Consider the following 16,140-nt stretch of genomic DNA (forward strand, 5'->3'; position numbering starts at 1 on the left):
CATACATGCCTTGATGAGGTGTGAACTGCCCTTCTGCTCTTAGAAAGTTTTTGCCTGGGTTTATTTTAAAGCATGAGGATACATTTTCAACCTCATAACTTTATAGGTGAAATTATAACCTGTAACATTGCTATAACATTACTGCAACAACAATTACTATAACATCACTATAACAACAAAGCTCAGTGTATTATGAGCCTTCCGAAGACAGCCGACATGACAACATTTGTATTGGATACTACACAATCATTTTATAAGCATGAACATGGGGGTGCTGGGTGATTCCCCAAGGTACAGAGAGTCACAGGTACCTTCTTTGCGTTTTGTGAAATTTGTAGTGAAAGTGTTCTTAAAATGAACAACATGTGGTGAGTCATCATCCAAGTCTACTGTAACATGAATGATATGGCAGAATGCATGTAAAATACATAGCAGGAGATAAGCAATTCTCCCCCAAGGATTTCAGTCACAAATTAAATTAACACATTGCTTTTTTAACGAGCATCTTCAGCATGGTAGCATGTCATCTGGAATGGTGGCCGAAGCATGTAGGGACATGTGAACGTTTAGCATATCTGGCACATAAATACCTTGCAGTGCCACCTACAAAAGTGCCAGTCGAACGCCTCTTCTCACTTTTGGGTGACATTGGAAATAAGAAGCAGGCAGCGTTATCGCCCGTAAATGTAAACAAACTTGTTTGTCTGAGCGATTGGTTGAATGAGAAGTAAGACCGAGATGATGTGTAGGCTCTAATTCCATTTTTGTTTTTTTTGAGTGCAGTTATGTAACAAAAACTAATAATCTACATTTGTAAATTGCACTTTCACAATAAAGAGATTACACTACAGAACTTGTATGTACTATTTCTTTTACCATTTTTACAGTGCAAATATTTGTAATCCAAAATATAGTAAAAACTGTTTTTTCCAGCACTTCACCAACACGAAAGCTCTATAAATTGGCATTTCTGATCATCTTTGAAATTCCGCTTTACAGTCTGGTTGGGGCGGGGCTGGCAGGGTGCTGGTGAAGAGAAGGGGGTTTGTAGCGCAGGCTCTGGGAGGGACTTTGGGTGTGGGAGGGATCTTGGTACGTGGGAGCAGGTGCAGGGTGTTGGATCCAGGGGCCTCTCATCTTGGATGGCTCCCCGTAAGCGGTGACCTGTCCCGGGCTCTGGCTACTCCTAAGCGGAGACACATCAGGTGGCTCTGTATTCTTCCCACCCCCCGTGCCAGCTTCACAACTCCCATTGGCTGGGAACCACAGCCACTGGGAGTTGCGGGCGGAGGGAGTCCATCAACCTGCCTGCCGTACCTTCTCCTAGGATCAGCCGGGACAAGTTGCTGCTTCTGCGGAGCTGCCTGAGGTGGCCCTAGATCCGGCACCCTGCACCCAATACCATGCCCCAAGTCCCTGCCCTGGACCCCCTCCTGCACCCAAACTCCCTCCCAGAGCCTGTGCCCCAACCCCCAGCCCCGCACTCCCTCCCGCACCCAAACTCCCTCCCTCTTAGTTAACCTGCATTTTTCATTTACCACCATCCCCCATTTCCCCAACATGCTGGATAAAACAACTTGAACTGTAAGAATATAAGGTGAGAACAGTACACATTGAATTCTGTGTCATAACTAAAATCAATATATTTGAAAATATAGAAAAACATCCAAAATATTTAATAAATTTCAATTGATATTCTATTGTTTAACAGTGCGATTAAAACTGCGATTAATCATGATTAATTTTTTTAATCATTATTATTTTTTTGAGTTAACTGTCATTAATTGACAGGGAGTGAACCCCTAACAGGCTGTTGCAGAGGCTGTTCAGACCTGTCAGTGGGAGGCGCTATGTCCTTCTTTGAGTGATTGCTCATGTGCATTCCAATAAGTGTGTGCGTGCCGCGTGCATGATCGTCGGAAGGTTTTTCCCTAGCGGTACCCGTCGGGTCGGCTGTGGAGACCCCAGGAGTGGCGCCTTCATGGAGGTGTATATAGGTCCCTGCCGACCCGCTGCCTGCTCAGTTCCTTCTTACCATCAGTGACGGTCGTTGGAGCAGCTCAATCTCTTGCACTCGCAAGTGCCTTCGTAGTGGTTTCCTTTTCTTAATTGTAGATACTTAATAGTTAGTTATATAGTAGTTTCTAGTAAATTGGGCTTACTTTGCGGGGCTTTCCCCGCACCCCAGTTTCCCCAGGCATGCCTCGGTCACAGGAGTTTAAGGTGTACGAGAGGTGTGCGAAACCTATGCCGACAGGCGATTCACACGCTCCTTGTCTCAAGTGCCTAGGAGATGGTATGAGACAGACAAGTGTCCAATTTGCAGGAGCTTAAGACCCAGGACTAAGAGAGAGCGGCACTATCACTGAAAGCTCCTCCTGATGTAGTCGGCCCTCCGCCCCAATCCAGCACCGGAAATGGCACCGGCATCATCGGTGCATAGTACCCCGGCCTCAGTGCGGGATATCCCGTTACCATGAAAGGCCTTCTACAAGGAGCACCAGTACCTGTTCGTAAGGCCAGTGCTACCAGGCGGCACCACTCATAGTCCCCGGTGCTGCACGAGAAAGAGAAGGCGGAGAGGGGTCGTTCCCCCATCAAGAAGCCGCAAGAGGATTCCAGCAGGGTGCGTAATGCAGGAGGACACCCAGGGTCTGGACCTCAAGACCCAGCACTTTTGACTCCAGCCCCAAATGGAAGCCCATCGAATCCAGTACTGGTGAACTCCCTGACTCGGGAGGACTTGGAGGAAGAGCTCGACCTCCCCTCCACAGCGGACACCTACGAGGCAGTGCGGGACCTTACTGCCATGATGGCAGAGTCTCCAGCCTCGCAGGTGTGAACTCCGGTACCGCAAGCTCAGGCACCATAAGTGGCACGGACGATGGCACCGGCTGCAGCATCTATGGGAGTGCCGCATATGGGTCGAGCACCCTTTGTGGCACTGGTGGTGGCTCTGCCACTGTTCACCATTACGGCAAGCCCATGATGTCACGACACTGCTCACCATCACCCCGGTACCGCTCCCCGGCACTGTCGTGCTCTGCCCTCCTGTGGTCAGGCACAGAGTACTCATGTGAGTCAGGCGCTGATTCTTCTTCTCTCAAAGTAGCCAGTACTGCTCCCACTCCCGGCACAGGTCCCGGTACCGCAGAGTTGTGGACTCATCGGCACTGGCGGTCTCCTGGCCCCTCCAATGGCAGGGCCCAGCACAATTGCCCTTTTGCACTCCTTTGACCTATCACCAGACTCAGGGTCAGGGCTCCAGGGCCGCATTGGTGGCATCTGTACCCCAGTCCCTCCCTGTGGCGGGGTGACGTCTCACCGGTGCAGCATCTCCTGCTGGTTGTCCTGGGAATTAGCTCTTCCAGCTCCGGAGCGCCCTCTGCTGGCTGAGGTCTCGCCTGCCGCTGGCCCCCGTGTCCCTCCCGGACATCAGTGCCCTTTGCCCAGGGGTTCTGCCAACCGCAGTGCCCCCTCACTCTGGGTCTCCCCTTCCAGAGGAACCTCAAATCCCTATCCCCACCTTGACTCAGTGGCTACTGCCAGTCATCATCTAGCCCCTGCTCACTGGGGCAGACCGCAGTCTGTAAACCACTCATCATCGGCAAGGGGGGTTAGACCTGCTGCCTCTGCCTTTATCTGGGCTGCCCCTCTGCAGCCCCAGTACCTTTTTGTGGGCCCTTAGCTTGGCCTGCAGCCTGGGACTTTGCTAGGATGAAGCTCCCCAGCTCCCTCTGCCCTTCCCCAGTGCCAGGGCCAGATTAACTTTTTGTGGACCCGGCGCCAAACATCATTGTGGGCCCCCATTGGGGAAATAGGGCATGTGATTGGGGGCGGTCCGCAGAGCGAGGGGCCGGTTGGGGGTAATGAGACGCAGCGCAGCAGGAGTGACCCCACTCAGCCCAGCACAAGGGCACTATTTACCAACCCCAAACTGCTAGACACGCACTGGCCCGCCCAGCCCTGCACTGCCAGCGTACCCCTTCCACACTACCCCCTGCTCAGTGCCTTGCTCTTATTCCAGTGCCCCCTCACCCAGAGACTTCCCCCACAGATCCCTATGCCCAGCACCCCCTGCCAAGAGACCCCTCCCGCTGACATCCCACCACAACTACACAGCACCCTGCACACCATAGGAGGTGAGAGCGGGGGCCGGAGATGAGTGGGCCTGGTCTGGGCCCTCCTGGAGTGCTACTGCCCAGTGCTGCTTCACCCAAGATAGAGTGCATCTCTCTTCTGCTTCTGGCCCCAGCCCAGTTATAAGGGCCAGCTGGGCCCTGATTAAGCTGACCACATTCTTTTTGCGGATACAGACTAACACGGCTGCTACTCTGAAACCATTCTTAGGAGAGTGTCCCTAAACCTGTATCTCCAGGCAGAGTCGGTCACGGAGGAGTTGGACCCGATGGTGGACATCCTCTAGGGTGGCCTTGCCCCTGATAAGAATGATCCAGAACACTCCTAGGGTGCTGTGACAGACTCAATACCACCCACCACTATGTGGTGGAGAGAAGCTATTTTTTGCCACAGAAAGGGTACGAACACCTTTTCACCCACTCCCAACCAGGGACTCTGGTGGTTGATGTGGCAAATCATAAGGAGTGACAGGTGCAGGCAGGTCCCACCCCAAAGTCATGGAACACTAAGAAGCTGGATTTTTTGGCCGAAAGGTCTACTCGACAGGAGGCCAACCAACAAGCGGTACTCAGCCACTTTCAATTCCTGGAGCTCATTAGCAAAATTACAGGAGTTGCTCCTGGCAGACTCGTGCAAGGAGTTTAGTGCGCTCCTCGAGGACAGCAAAGTAGTCTTGAGAACCTCCCTCCAGGCTGTGTTAGACGCAGCAGACTCGGCAGCTTGGACTATGGCCACCGCCATTACAATTTCGCGCAGAACGTGACTGCAGGTGTCGGGGATACCACCTGAAGTCCGGAACACGATCCAGGACCTCCTCTTTGACCGTGCAGGCCTGTTCGCACAAAATACAGATTCTCGCCTGCACAACTTTAAGGACTCAAACGTGACTTTAAACCCTTTGGGGATCCACATGCTGCACCCCAAGGAAAGCCATTTAAGCCTCAGTCCCCATCTCATTTCTACTCTGGGCCTCCGAGGCAATACTTGTCCAGGAGACGGTGCAGGAATAACAGGAGGCGGCGCCACAGTCCTCCTCAGGCCAAGGCCGGGGTTCGGGCAAATAGCCCCCAGGCCCGAAGCCAAACTTTTGAAGATGCGCCCGAGGACGGAGCATCAGTATCAAACTTGGATCCTTACCCTCCCTTTGTGAATCCATTCTCCTGCTCCTTCTGTGCTTGGTCCAAGATCACGTCAGATAACTGGGTCCTGAGAATGGTACGGATGGGATATTCTATGCAATTCTGTTCCCTCCTGCCCTCCCACCTCCTTTTTCCATTCCTCTTCAGGGACCCTTCTCACAAACAACTCTGCTTGCAGGAGGTGCAATCGCTCCTTGCTCTATGGGCAATGTAGGTGGTTCCTCAGGAGTTCAGGGGCAAGGGATTCTACTCCCGCTATTTCCTCATCCCCAAGGCCAAGTGTGCGCTCTGGCCTATCCTGGATCTGTGAGACCTCAACACATTCATGAGGAAAGTGAAGTTTCACATGGTCTCTCTGGCTGCCATCATTCCTTCCCTGGATCCGGGGGACTGGTATGCCACCCTAGACTTGAAAGATGCGTACTTTCATATCTCCATTATCCCGGCCCACAGACATTTTCTTCGTTTTGTGGTCAGCGGCCAGCACTACCAGGTCAGGGTGCTCCCGGTTGGGCTCTTGGCGGCCCCCTGGGTATTCACAAAGTCTATGGCGGTCCTTGCAGCCTTCCTCCGCAAACGTCAGGTGCAGGTATTCCCGTACTTGGACAACTGTCTCATCAAGGCCGAGTCACAAGCACAGGCGGCAGAGCATGTGTCTCTGGTTCGGGCCACCTTCCACAGGCTGGGCCTCATACTGAATGTGCCCAAATCCACCCTAGCCCCGACGCAGAGAATAGAATTCATAGGAGCTCTCTTGGGCTCAACACAGGCCAGGGCATTCCTGACAGAGCTGCGCTTCCAAGCACCTCACGGATATTATCAAAAACCTTCGCTGATTCCCCACAACCACGGCCAGAAATTGAATCAAACTGTTTGGGCATATGGCGGCCTGCACATACGTGGTCCAGCACACCAGGTTATGCCTTCGCCCCCTCCAGGTGTGTTTGGCGAGGGTACACAGGCTGGGCAGGGACCCACTGGACCGGATGGTTACCCTCCCCACTTGCATTCTCGAGTCTCTCCACTGGTGGTTGCAGCAGGAGTACCCTTTGCCCAACCCCATCCTATGCTATCGCTAGTCACGGACCCCTCAGCGCTCGGTTGGGGAGCGCACCTGGGCAATATCAGAACCCAAGGCCTATGGTCCCATGCAGAACGATTGCTGCACATCAATGTAAGGGAGCTGAGGGCGGTTCGTCTGGCATGCCAAGCATACCAGGCTCACCTTCAGGGCGCATGTGTGTCTGTGGTGCAGCGATGTTCTATATAAACAAACAGGGTAGTGCTTGTTCCTCTCCCCTGAGCTAGGCAGCCCCTGAGCTGTGGGACTTTTGCATGGCTCACTCGAGACACCTAGAGGCATCGCACCTTCTGGGAGCACAAAATGAGCTAGCTGATTGCCTCAGCTGCTCGTTTCACAGTCAAGAATGATCCTTCAGGCCAGACATCACACACTCGATTTCCCAGAGGCGGAGGCTTTCCCCACATAGACCTCAACCTGGTCCTGTCCACGGTCATGGGAACCCCTTTCGAGCCCATGGCGACCTGCCCTCTGTCCTACCTTGCCTGGAAGGTGGCCTTTCTGATGGCCATAACCTCGGCCAGAAGAGTATCCCAGTTCAGTGCGCTGACTTCCGAGCCCTCCTATACGGCCTTAAATAAAGACAAGGTGCAGCTACGACCTCACCCTGCGTTTCTGCCAAAGGTAGTCTCCCAGTTTCATATGAACCAGGACATAATTTACCTGTGTTCTTCCCTAAGCCACATACCAGTAACAGAGAACACATGTTCCATTCGTTGGATGTGAGGCGTGCCCTAGCGTTCTACATTGGCCGCACAAAGCCGTTTCGTAAGTCACCACAGTTCTTTATTGAAATCGCAAGAACATAAGAACGGCTGTACTGGGTCAGACCAAAGGTCCATCTAGCCCAGTATCCTGTCTACCGACAGTGGCCAATGCCAGGTGCCCCAGAGGGAGTGAACCTAACAGGCAATGATCAAGTGATCTCTCTCCTGCCATCCATCTCCACCCTCTGACAGACAGAGGCTAGGGACACCATTCCTTACCCGTCCTGGCTAATAGCCATTAATGGACTTAACCTCCATGAATTTATCCAGTTCTCTTTTAAACGCTGTTATAGTCCTAGCCTTCACAACCTCCTCAGATAAGGAGTTCCACAAGTTGACTGTGTGCTGCGTGAAGGAGAACTTCCTGTTATTTGTTTTAAACCTGCTGCCTATTAATTTCATTTGGTGACCGCTAGTTCTTGTTTTATGGGAATAAGTAAATAACTTTTCCTTATCCACTTTCTCCTCATCACTCATGATTTTATATACCTCTATCATATCCCCCCTTAGTCTCCTCTTTTCCAAGCTGAAGAGTCCTAGGCTCTTTAATCTCTCCTCATATGGGACCCATTCCAAACCCCTAATCATTTTAGTTGCCCTTCTCTGAAGCTTTTCTAGTGCCAGTATATCTTTTTTGAGATGAGGAGATCATATCTGTACGCAGTCCGAGGACTGACCCTTGGGGAACACCACTAGTTACCCCTCTCCATTCTGAGAATTTACCATTAATTCCTACCCTTTGTTCCCTGTCTTTTAACCAGTTCTCAATCCATGAAAGGACGTTCCCTTTTATCCCATGACAGCTTAATTTATGAAAGAGCCTTTGGTGAGGAATCTTGTCAAAGGCTTTCTGGAAATCTAAGTACACTATGTCCATTGGATCCCCCTTTTCACATGTTTGTGGACCCCTTCAAAGAACTCTAATAGATTACTAAGACATGATTTCCCTTTACAGAAACTATGTTGACTATTGTTCAACAGTTTATGTTTTTCTATGTGTCTGACAATTTTATTCTTAACTATTGTTTCGACTAATTTGCCCGGTACAGATGTTAGACTTACCAGTCTGTAATTGCCAAAAGGATGAAGGGGCTTCCGATCTCGTCCCTGTACATTTAATCATGGATCACGTCCTGTATCAGGACTTGCTACGACCTGGCTAAAATTCCAGCCCCTTCGCTTACGGTGCACTCCACGAGAGCGCAGGCGTTGTCCCCAGCATTCCTAGCGCAGGTCCATATACAGGTAATATGCAAGGCAGCAACGTGGTCCTCTATCCACACCTTCATGTCACACTACACCATTACCCAATAGGCAAGGGACGATGCAGCCTTTGGCAGGGAAGTCCTGCATTCCTCAACCAGGTGAACTCTGAACCCTCTCCCAAGGGAAACTACTTTGGAATCACCTATTGGAATGCACATGAGCAATCACTTGAAGAAGAAAAATGGTTACTTACCTCTTGTAATGATTGTTCTGTGAGATGTGTTGCTCATGTCCATTCCAAATCCCACCTGCCTCCCCTCTGTCAGAATATTCCGGCAAGAAGGAACTGAGAAGGTGGCGGGTCGGCAGTGAGCGATGTACACTGTCATGAAGGCACCACTCCAGGGATCTCCACAGCCCACCCGACAGGTACCGCTAGGGGAAAAAAAACTTCCAACGATCATGCATGAAGTGTGTGCACACCTATTGGAATGGTCATGAGCAACACATTTCAAAGAAAAACAGTTACGAGAGATAGGCAACCGTTTTCTCCACAGCATCACTAGTGATCGAACACACAGGAACCTCCCTGAATGTTTATTGCCTTGGGTGTTTGCAGACGCTGGCATCTCAGAAGTGGCTCAGCTCCGACTGGTGAACGGCCCGAGTCGCTGCGCTGGGAGGGTCGAGGTGCTTCACAACCAGCTCTGGGGAACCGTGTGTGATGACAGCTGGGACATAACCGATGCTGGAGTCGTGTGCAGGCAGCTGGGCTGTGGGACGGCGTTATCAGCCCCAGGAGGGGCTCGTTTTGGGCAAGGATCAGACCGTATCTGGCTGGCTGACATCAACTGCACAGGGACAGAAGTTGCCCTCTCCGATTGCAGGGCTTGGCCTTGGGGAGAGAATAACTGTACCCACGGACAAGATGCCGGTGTTGTATGCTCAGGTAACCTTCATCTACCACCATGCACGTTGCAGGGAGCAGGGTAGGAAACTCATTAGCGGGCCTTGTCCCCTCACAGCCAGAGCTGACCGCAGCATGGTGTTTGGGGCCTGTGCTTCAGGGAGCAATATGACGGTTCCAGTAGGGAGCACTCTCCTCTCAGTCTGTGCTGACCCTAATTCCCTTGTGCGGTTCTATGGGCCTGTGCTACAGGGAGCGGTGTGAGGGCTTAGTAGGGGACACTCACGCTCTCCTCTTGATGCCAGTGCCAGCCCCAGTGCCCTCTAGGCCTTGGAGAGGGGGTGACCTCTTTACAGGTTGGCAATAGGCATACCTCACCCCTCAGCCCTCCGAGCGTCTCCCTGTACCACCCAGTCCCTGTCTCGCTGGGCATTCACAGCAGTCACAGATTTGCTGCTCCCAAAGGAACAGGGTCCCAAGGTGACCAGCTTCGCCTCCCATCTCTGCCCCAATCAGCACACAGCTCTAGATTCCTTCATAGTCACACCAACGACAAATGATTTCACAGAGTATCGAGATTTGAGGGATAGCAAGGAGAAGGGTTGGAAAGAAATGGTTCCATGGCCAATAAAATCATATCACACTGTCTACAGCCTAGAGTCCTTGAATGAGATACTTTTCTGTCTGGTAGAGCAACACTCACCCCACAGTCCTTCCAGGGTTTTACTCCAGGCTTGGCTGTGATCTCCTGTTCCTGAGACAAACACTATTAGCTGCCTCCTGGGTGAAAGGGAGGTGTTATCCCCTCTCCTCTTTCTTTGTAGGAACAGGCCGATGTCTCTTCCCAGAGGTGATCTCTCTTTGGAGACTTGTGCTGAGGGACCTTTGTCTTTGTAAATTCTCAGGCCCCCACTGGGCCCAGATAGTGAATATAGCCTGTCTCCATAGCTGTGCATTGTTCTATGTGCTGATTGGCTCAGCCGAAGGATTGTCATGGCGCAGGTGACAAGCTTCACTTCAACACTTCTGGAGCCTGATATTCTACATTTTATATCTCTCTTCAGCTATATCCCATACAAATATTTTGCTCCCATTAGGTCGACCAGTAGGCTGCTGGCTCTTGTTAGAGAACTCACATACCACCTTTGGTGAGCTATTGTGCATATATCTCACCCAGGGGATTCCTGTATAACTCTAGGCATCCCTGTGCCCTCTGCCAGTTGGCATCTATTTATCTCTGGGCCAGACTCCTCTGCGGCACAATGGGGACCCGGGTAACTGCAGGTTCCACTGGTTGGATTTGGTGTCAATGGAGCCTGCAGCCACTCACTCAAACTAAAAATCTAGGGACTATTTCTCAAGACTCTCGTTCCTAATGACTGTGTTCCGGCGGATTTGCATTTCACAGAATTAGTCCTGAACTTGTATCTTTCCCAAGAACTGGACACAGGAGATGCAATTCTTCCTCACTTCCTGTTCTACACAGCCTACCTATTTCACTGTCCTGTTTCTCATCTGCCCTGTCCTACCCCAGAGCGGCTCCATGTCAGTGGGGGGAGTCTTCTTCTTTTGTGTATGTCACAAGTCAATATCTATGTGACCCTTCTGCCAGTGGCATCAGAAGCGACCAGGGCCAGATTCAATAAGTAGGGGTTCCTTTCCAGCAATATAACACAGATCTAGCTTGAGCATCCACCCAGTAATCTCGGACAATTACACACCATCCCCTGGATGCTTCTACGAGGCAAAGCTTCCCCTCTTGCAAGCACAGAGTTTCAATGCAGAAAAGAAACTTTTTAATAAAAAGAAAAACAACGAGGAGTCCTTGTGGCACCTTAGAGAATAAGAAATTTATTTGGGCATAAGGTTTCGTGGGCTACAACCCAGTTCATCAGATGCATTCAGTGAAAAATATAGTAGGCAGTATGTATATTACAGCACATGAAATGATGGGAGTTGCCTTACCAAATCGGGGGTTAGTGGTAACGAGACCAATTCAATCAGGGTGGACATCACCCATTCCCAGCAATGCCCCTCTGTCATGTACATTATCCAAACTCTACAGTCTCTATGCAAAAGAATAAATGGACACAAATCATACATCAAGAATTGTAACATTCAAATACCAGTAGGAGAGCACTTCAATCTCCCTGGACACTCAATAACAGACATAAAGGTGGCCATTCTTTAACAAAAAAATTTCAAAAACACTTCAATGAGAAACTGCAGAACTGGAATTAATTTGCAAACTGGACACCAACAAATTAGGCCTGAATAAAAACTGGGAGTGTCTGGGTCACTACAAAAAGTAATTTTCTCTCTGTTGATACTCACACCTTCTTCTCAACTGTTGGGAATCGGCCACTTCCCACTTGATTGAATTGGCCTTGGTAGCAATGACCGACCACTTGGTCAGGCAACTCCCATCTTTTCATGTGCTGTAATATATATACTGCCTTATGTATTTTAGCCCATGAAAGCTTATGCTCAAATAAATTTGTTACTCTCTAAGATGCCACAAGGACTCCTCATTGTTTTTGCTGATACAGACTAACACGGTTCCCACTCTGAAATGTTTAGTGAAAGGAGGGAAGCCCCTTACATTAACTTGGGAAAATGCCACAAACTGGATTTTGTAAACATAAAACTATGAGCAAAACACCTACCCCAGAGTATGTTGGGCAGTGTCTTTTGCTTCAGGTTCTTGAGTCCAGCAACTAAAAGTTCGTGTATGGTGCCCCTCCCTGCTCCCTCCACTGCACCCCACTCACAGTGATTGTCCTTGGTTAGTGAAGACCCAGAGTTCAGAGGTGCACCTGTGTGAGTTCAGCTCCCACCATGAGGGCAGGGAGGAGAGCGCCTGGTTCGCTCTGCTGTCTGAGTGCTTGCTCTGGTGGCAGCTGTCCTGTCAGCCACTCACCACTCTGCTCGCCCTCACCTTCTGCTGCCCCCGGCCTCTCTGCTGTGACCTCTGCAGGTCACTCCCTTGAACCTCCACCCAGCTCTGAGTGACTGTCAGTTCTTAGTGGGAAAACCTCAGTGCTGAAGCAGGCTGGACAGAAACACTGTCTCACAGAAGGTGATTTCAGGTCTAGTGATCACTTAAACAAGTGGTGCCTGCGGGTGCCAAGGCGCATGCTGGGGCATCTATGTGCGCCTGCCTACTGACAAGGGAGTGCCCCGCCGCCGAGGAGTGTGGCCGCTGGACAAGCAGCCTCCGAAAAGCCACCGAGAAGCAGCAATGTCAATAAGCCACACAGCTGAAATGCCGCTGCTTCTCGGTGGCATTTCAGGGGGCGACGTCTCTTGATGCTGCTGCTTCTCGGTGGCATTTCGGCAGTGATGCCTCTTGATGATGATGCTTCTTGGCGGCACTTCGGCCTCGACGGTCCTTGTCGTTGCCGCTTCTCGGTAGCATTTCGGCGGCTGCTTGTCCGGCGCCTGTGCTCCTCGGTGGCATTTCGGCGGCTAGTCGTCTGGTGCCCGCCACACTGAAAGATTAGGGACCAGTGACTTAAACCAAAAAGACTGCCAATGGAGCATTCATTAAGACGATCTTTGAAGAGTGGTGAGGGGCAGATTAAAGCATGCCTAGACCTCTTATACAGAGCCCACACCCCTAAGAAGGAACACCCATCTCCACCCCCTCTCACTATTGATAGGTCTCTGGTGTCTGAGCCCCCTGGTTAGTGAGTTCAGTTCAGTTGTAGGTGACCCCCTCAGTCCGGGCAGGCTAAGCACAGTTCTGCTGCCCTTTACTCAGACAATCAGGACAACAACATTTCACTACCCCTGCATTCAAGTACTACAGTGAATTGTAACCCAGAACCAGCCAACACAGCTCTGTCTGCTGGATACCTAGGCAGAGTGGGTGTGTTCTTGTGAATACAGTCTGGTCCTGAAGCCTTTCCCCCTCCCCAGCTCGTCACTAGGTGTCAGGGGAGAGCTCATTCCCACCTTGCTCGCCTCCAGCTTGTTCAGCCATCTGACTGTGCATCCTCAAGATCCAGTCTTCTAACAGGGCTCTGCTCCACCACTTGTGACTGCCTGTATTGCTGCCCCACAGGCACACTGAGAAGACCAGCCTAACCCACAGTTCTGCATTGCAGCAATTCCTCTATTCAGTCCAGTCAGGGGTCCATTAAGCTTAATCCATGATCTGCGTCCCAGGTTGTAAATGGACAGATACAAGTTAGGGCTTCTGAAAATCCATCAGCACGACCGTCTCTCTATCCAGGAGTTGCTGCCCCTGTGTGAGGACACAGCTGTCAGCTTAGCTATGTCATCATTCTTCTGAGACTGGTACTGAACTAGCAGCACTAGACACGAGTGCAGTAATAGCTGCCACAAAATGATGTTGCCAAGTCGGTCGTGGCAAGTCAGCAGGAACTGCAGGGGCAGGTGTTTGCTTCAGGAGGGGGCCGATCTGCTTGTAGGAAGTGTGCATTGCCTCTGCCCTGGTCGGAAGCATTGTCAACCTGGTGCGCAGCAGGTTCCTGCCAGGCGTCCCTGCGCTCCAGGCAGTTCTATGGGGGATGGACTCTGAGTGACGTTTTCAGGGAGCTATGGAGCCAACACATATAAATTCGATATTGATGTCAGGCTAAGGCAACAACTAATGACACGGGTGACTGTGTTCAGCTCCCAATCACCAAGATTCTAATGCCAGCGTCTGCCCCACAGCACTGCACAGTGTCGCACTGGAGCGAATACCAGCGCCAGGAGTCAGGCTGTAAATCTGCTCCCCAGGAGGTTCCTGCCAGCAGTGTGGGGGGTGATCTTTTTAAGTACTCTAGTGGGAGCAGTAAGTCAGACTGCAGTCGAGCCTGCCTAATTATGTGACAGCCTAACTAGGTGAGAGCTGGCATAGAGGGGAATGAAGAAACTTCAGCATTGCCCAAGTGATTAGTCTGGTCAGTGGTGGGGAGCCCTGGACAGGCAGTTTCTGTTTGCTGAGACTAGTCGGATCTGTTGGCGGGAGGTGCTACGTTCGCCAGTGACAAGAGAGATCAGTTGCACAGGAAAGTCCCTGAGTGTTTATTCCCTTGGGTGTTTGCAGACGCTGGCATCTCAGAAGTGGTTCAGCTCCGACTGGTAAACAGCCCGAGTCACTGCGCTGGGAGAGTCGAGGTGCTTTACAACCATCGGTGGGGAACCGTGTGTGATGACAACTGGGACCTACAGGATGCTGGAGTCGTGTGCAGGCAGCTGGGCTGTGGGACGGCGTTATCAGCCCCAGGAGGGGCTCGATTTGGACGAGGGTCAGATCGTATCTGGCTGGATAACGTCAACTGCACAGGAACAGAAGTTGCCCTCTCCGATTGCAGGGTTCAGGCTTGGGGAGAGAATAACTGTACCGATGGAGAAGATGCCGGTGTTGTGTGCTCAGGTAACTTGCATCCATCATGTCACTGTGGGTGGTGCATTGATCAGTCTGGGAAGCTTTCAGCACAGACCCAGCTCTCCTGTCTGAGTCTGCGCTGACCTCAGTGCCCCAGCATGGTGCTAAGGGCCTGTACTGCAGGTAGGGGGGTGTCAGTTGGGGGCGCTCTTGTTTTGCAGTTGTGCAGGCTCTAATGCCCCAGTGCAGTGCCATGGGCCTCTAGCATGAAGAAGCCTTGTCTGTGCCCGCTGGGGCAGCTCCCCGACTCCCTCGGCCATAGGCCACACAAACCAGTCCCTCTAGGCCTTGTGGAGGGGGTGACTGCTATAGAGGTTGGCAATATGCATGCTTCACCCTTCGGCCCTCCGAGTGTCCTCCTGCAGCACCCAGTCCCTGTCTCGCTAGGCATTCACAGCAGTCACAGATCTGCTGCTCCCAAAGGACCACGGTCCCAAGGTGACCAGCTCCACCTCCCATCTCTGCCCCAATCAACACACGGCTCCAGATTCCTTCACAGTCACAGCAAGGACCAGTGACTTCACAGAGTGTAGCTATTTGATGGGTAGCAAGGAGAAGGGTTGGAAAGAAATGCTTCCATGGCCCATAAAATCATACCACACTGACTAGATTCTAGACTCATTGAACGAGATACTTTTCTGTCTTGTAGAGCAACGCTCACCCCACAGTCCTTCCAGGGTTTTACTCCAAGCTTGGGTGTGATCTCCTTTTCCTGAGACAAACACTGTCAGCCGCCTCATGGGTGAAAGGGAGCTCTTGTCCCCTCTCCTCTTTCTTTGTAGGTTCAGGCCATTGTCTCTTCCCAGAGGAGGTCTCTCTTCAGAGACTTGTGCTGAGGGTCCTTTGTCTTTGTAAATTCTCAGGCCCACACTTGGCCCAGACAGTGAATATAGCCTGTCTCCATGGCTTTGTTGTATGTGCTGATTGGCTCAGCTGAAGGGATTGCCATGGTGCAAGTGAAAAGTTTCACTTCAACACTTATGAAGCATCATATTCTACATTTCACATCTCTCTTCAGCTATGTCCCATCCAAACATCTTGCCCCCATTAGGGCGACCATTGGGCTGCTGGCTCTTGGTAGAGACCTCACATACCACCTCTGGTGAGCTATTGTGCATATATCTCACCCTTTGGATCCCCGTATAAGTCTAGACATCCCTGTGCCCTCTGCCAGTTGGCGTCTACTTATCTCTCGGACAGACTCCTCTGCGGCACAATGGGGACCTGGGGAACTGCAGCTTCCACTGGTTGGATTTGGTGTCAGTGGAGCCTGCAGCCGCTCACTCAAACTACAAATCCAGGGCCAATTTCTCAAGAGTCCGGTTCCTAAGCACTGTGTTCTGGCAGATTTGCATTTCAGGGAATTAGTCCTGAAGTTGTAACTTCCCCAACAGCTAGACACAGGAGATGCAATTCTTCTTCACTTTCTGTACTACACAGCCTACATATTTCCCTGTCCTGTTTCTCAGCTGCCCTGTCCTACCCCAGAAGTGGCTGCC

General features: G+C 51.3%; 1 protein-coding gene across 1 annotated transcript in view; it reads left to right on the forward strand.

Annotated features, from left to right (window-relative positions):
• LOC122173729 (deleted in malignant brain tumors 1 protein-like) overlaps positions 1-16,140 on the forward strand; it is a 142,568-nt gene that overhangs the window by 2,774 nt on the left and 123,654 nt on the right. Inside the window, exons 2-3 of the mRNA XM_065570733.1 lie at positions 8,953-9,282; positions 14,300-14,629. Of these exons, the coding sequence (XP_065426805.1) occupies positions 8,953-9,282; positions 14,300-14,629 (660 nt within the window). The remainder of the gene's footprint in view (positions 1-8,952; positions 9,283-14,299; positions 14,630-16,140) is intronic.

This window comes from Chrysemys picta, chromosome 17 (genome assembly GCF_011386835.1).
Source record: "Chrysemys picta bellii isolate R12L10 chromosome 17, ASM1138683v2, whole genome shotgun sequence".
NCBI lineage: Eukaryota > Metazoa > Chordata > Testudines > Emydidae > Chrysemys > Chrysemys picta.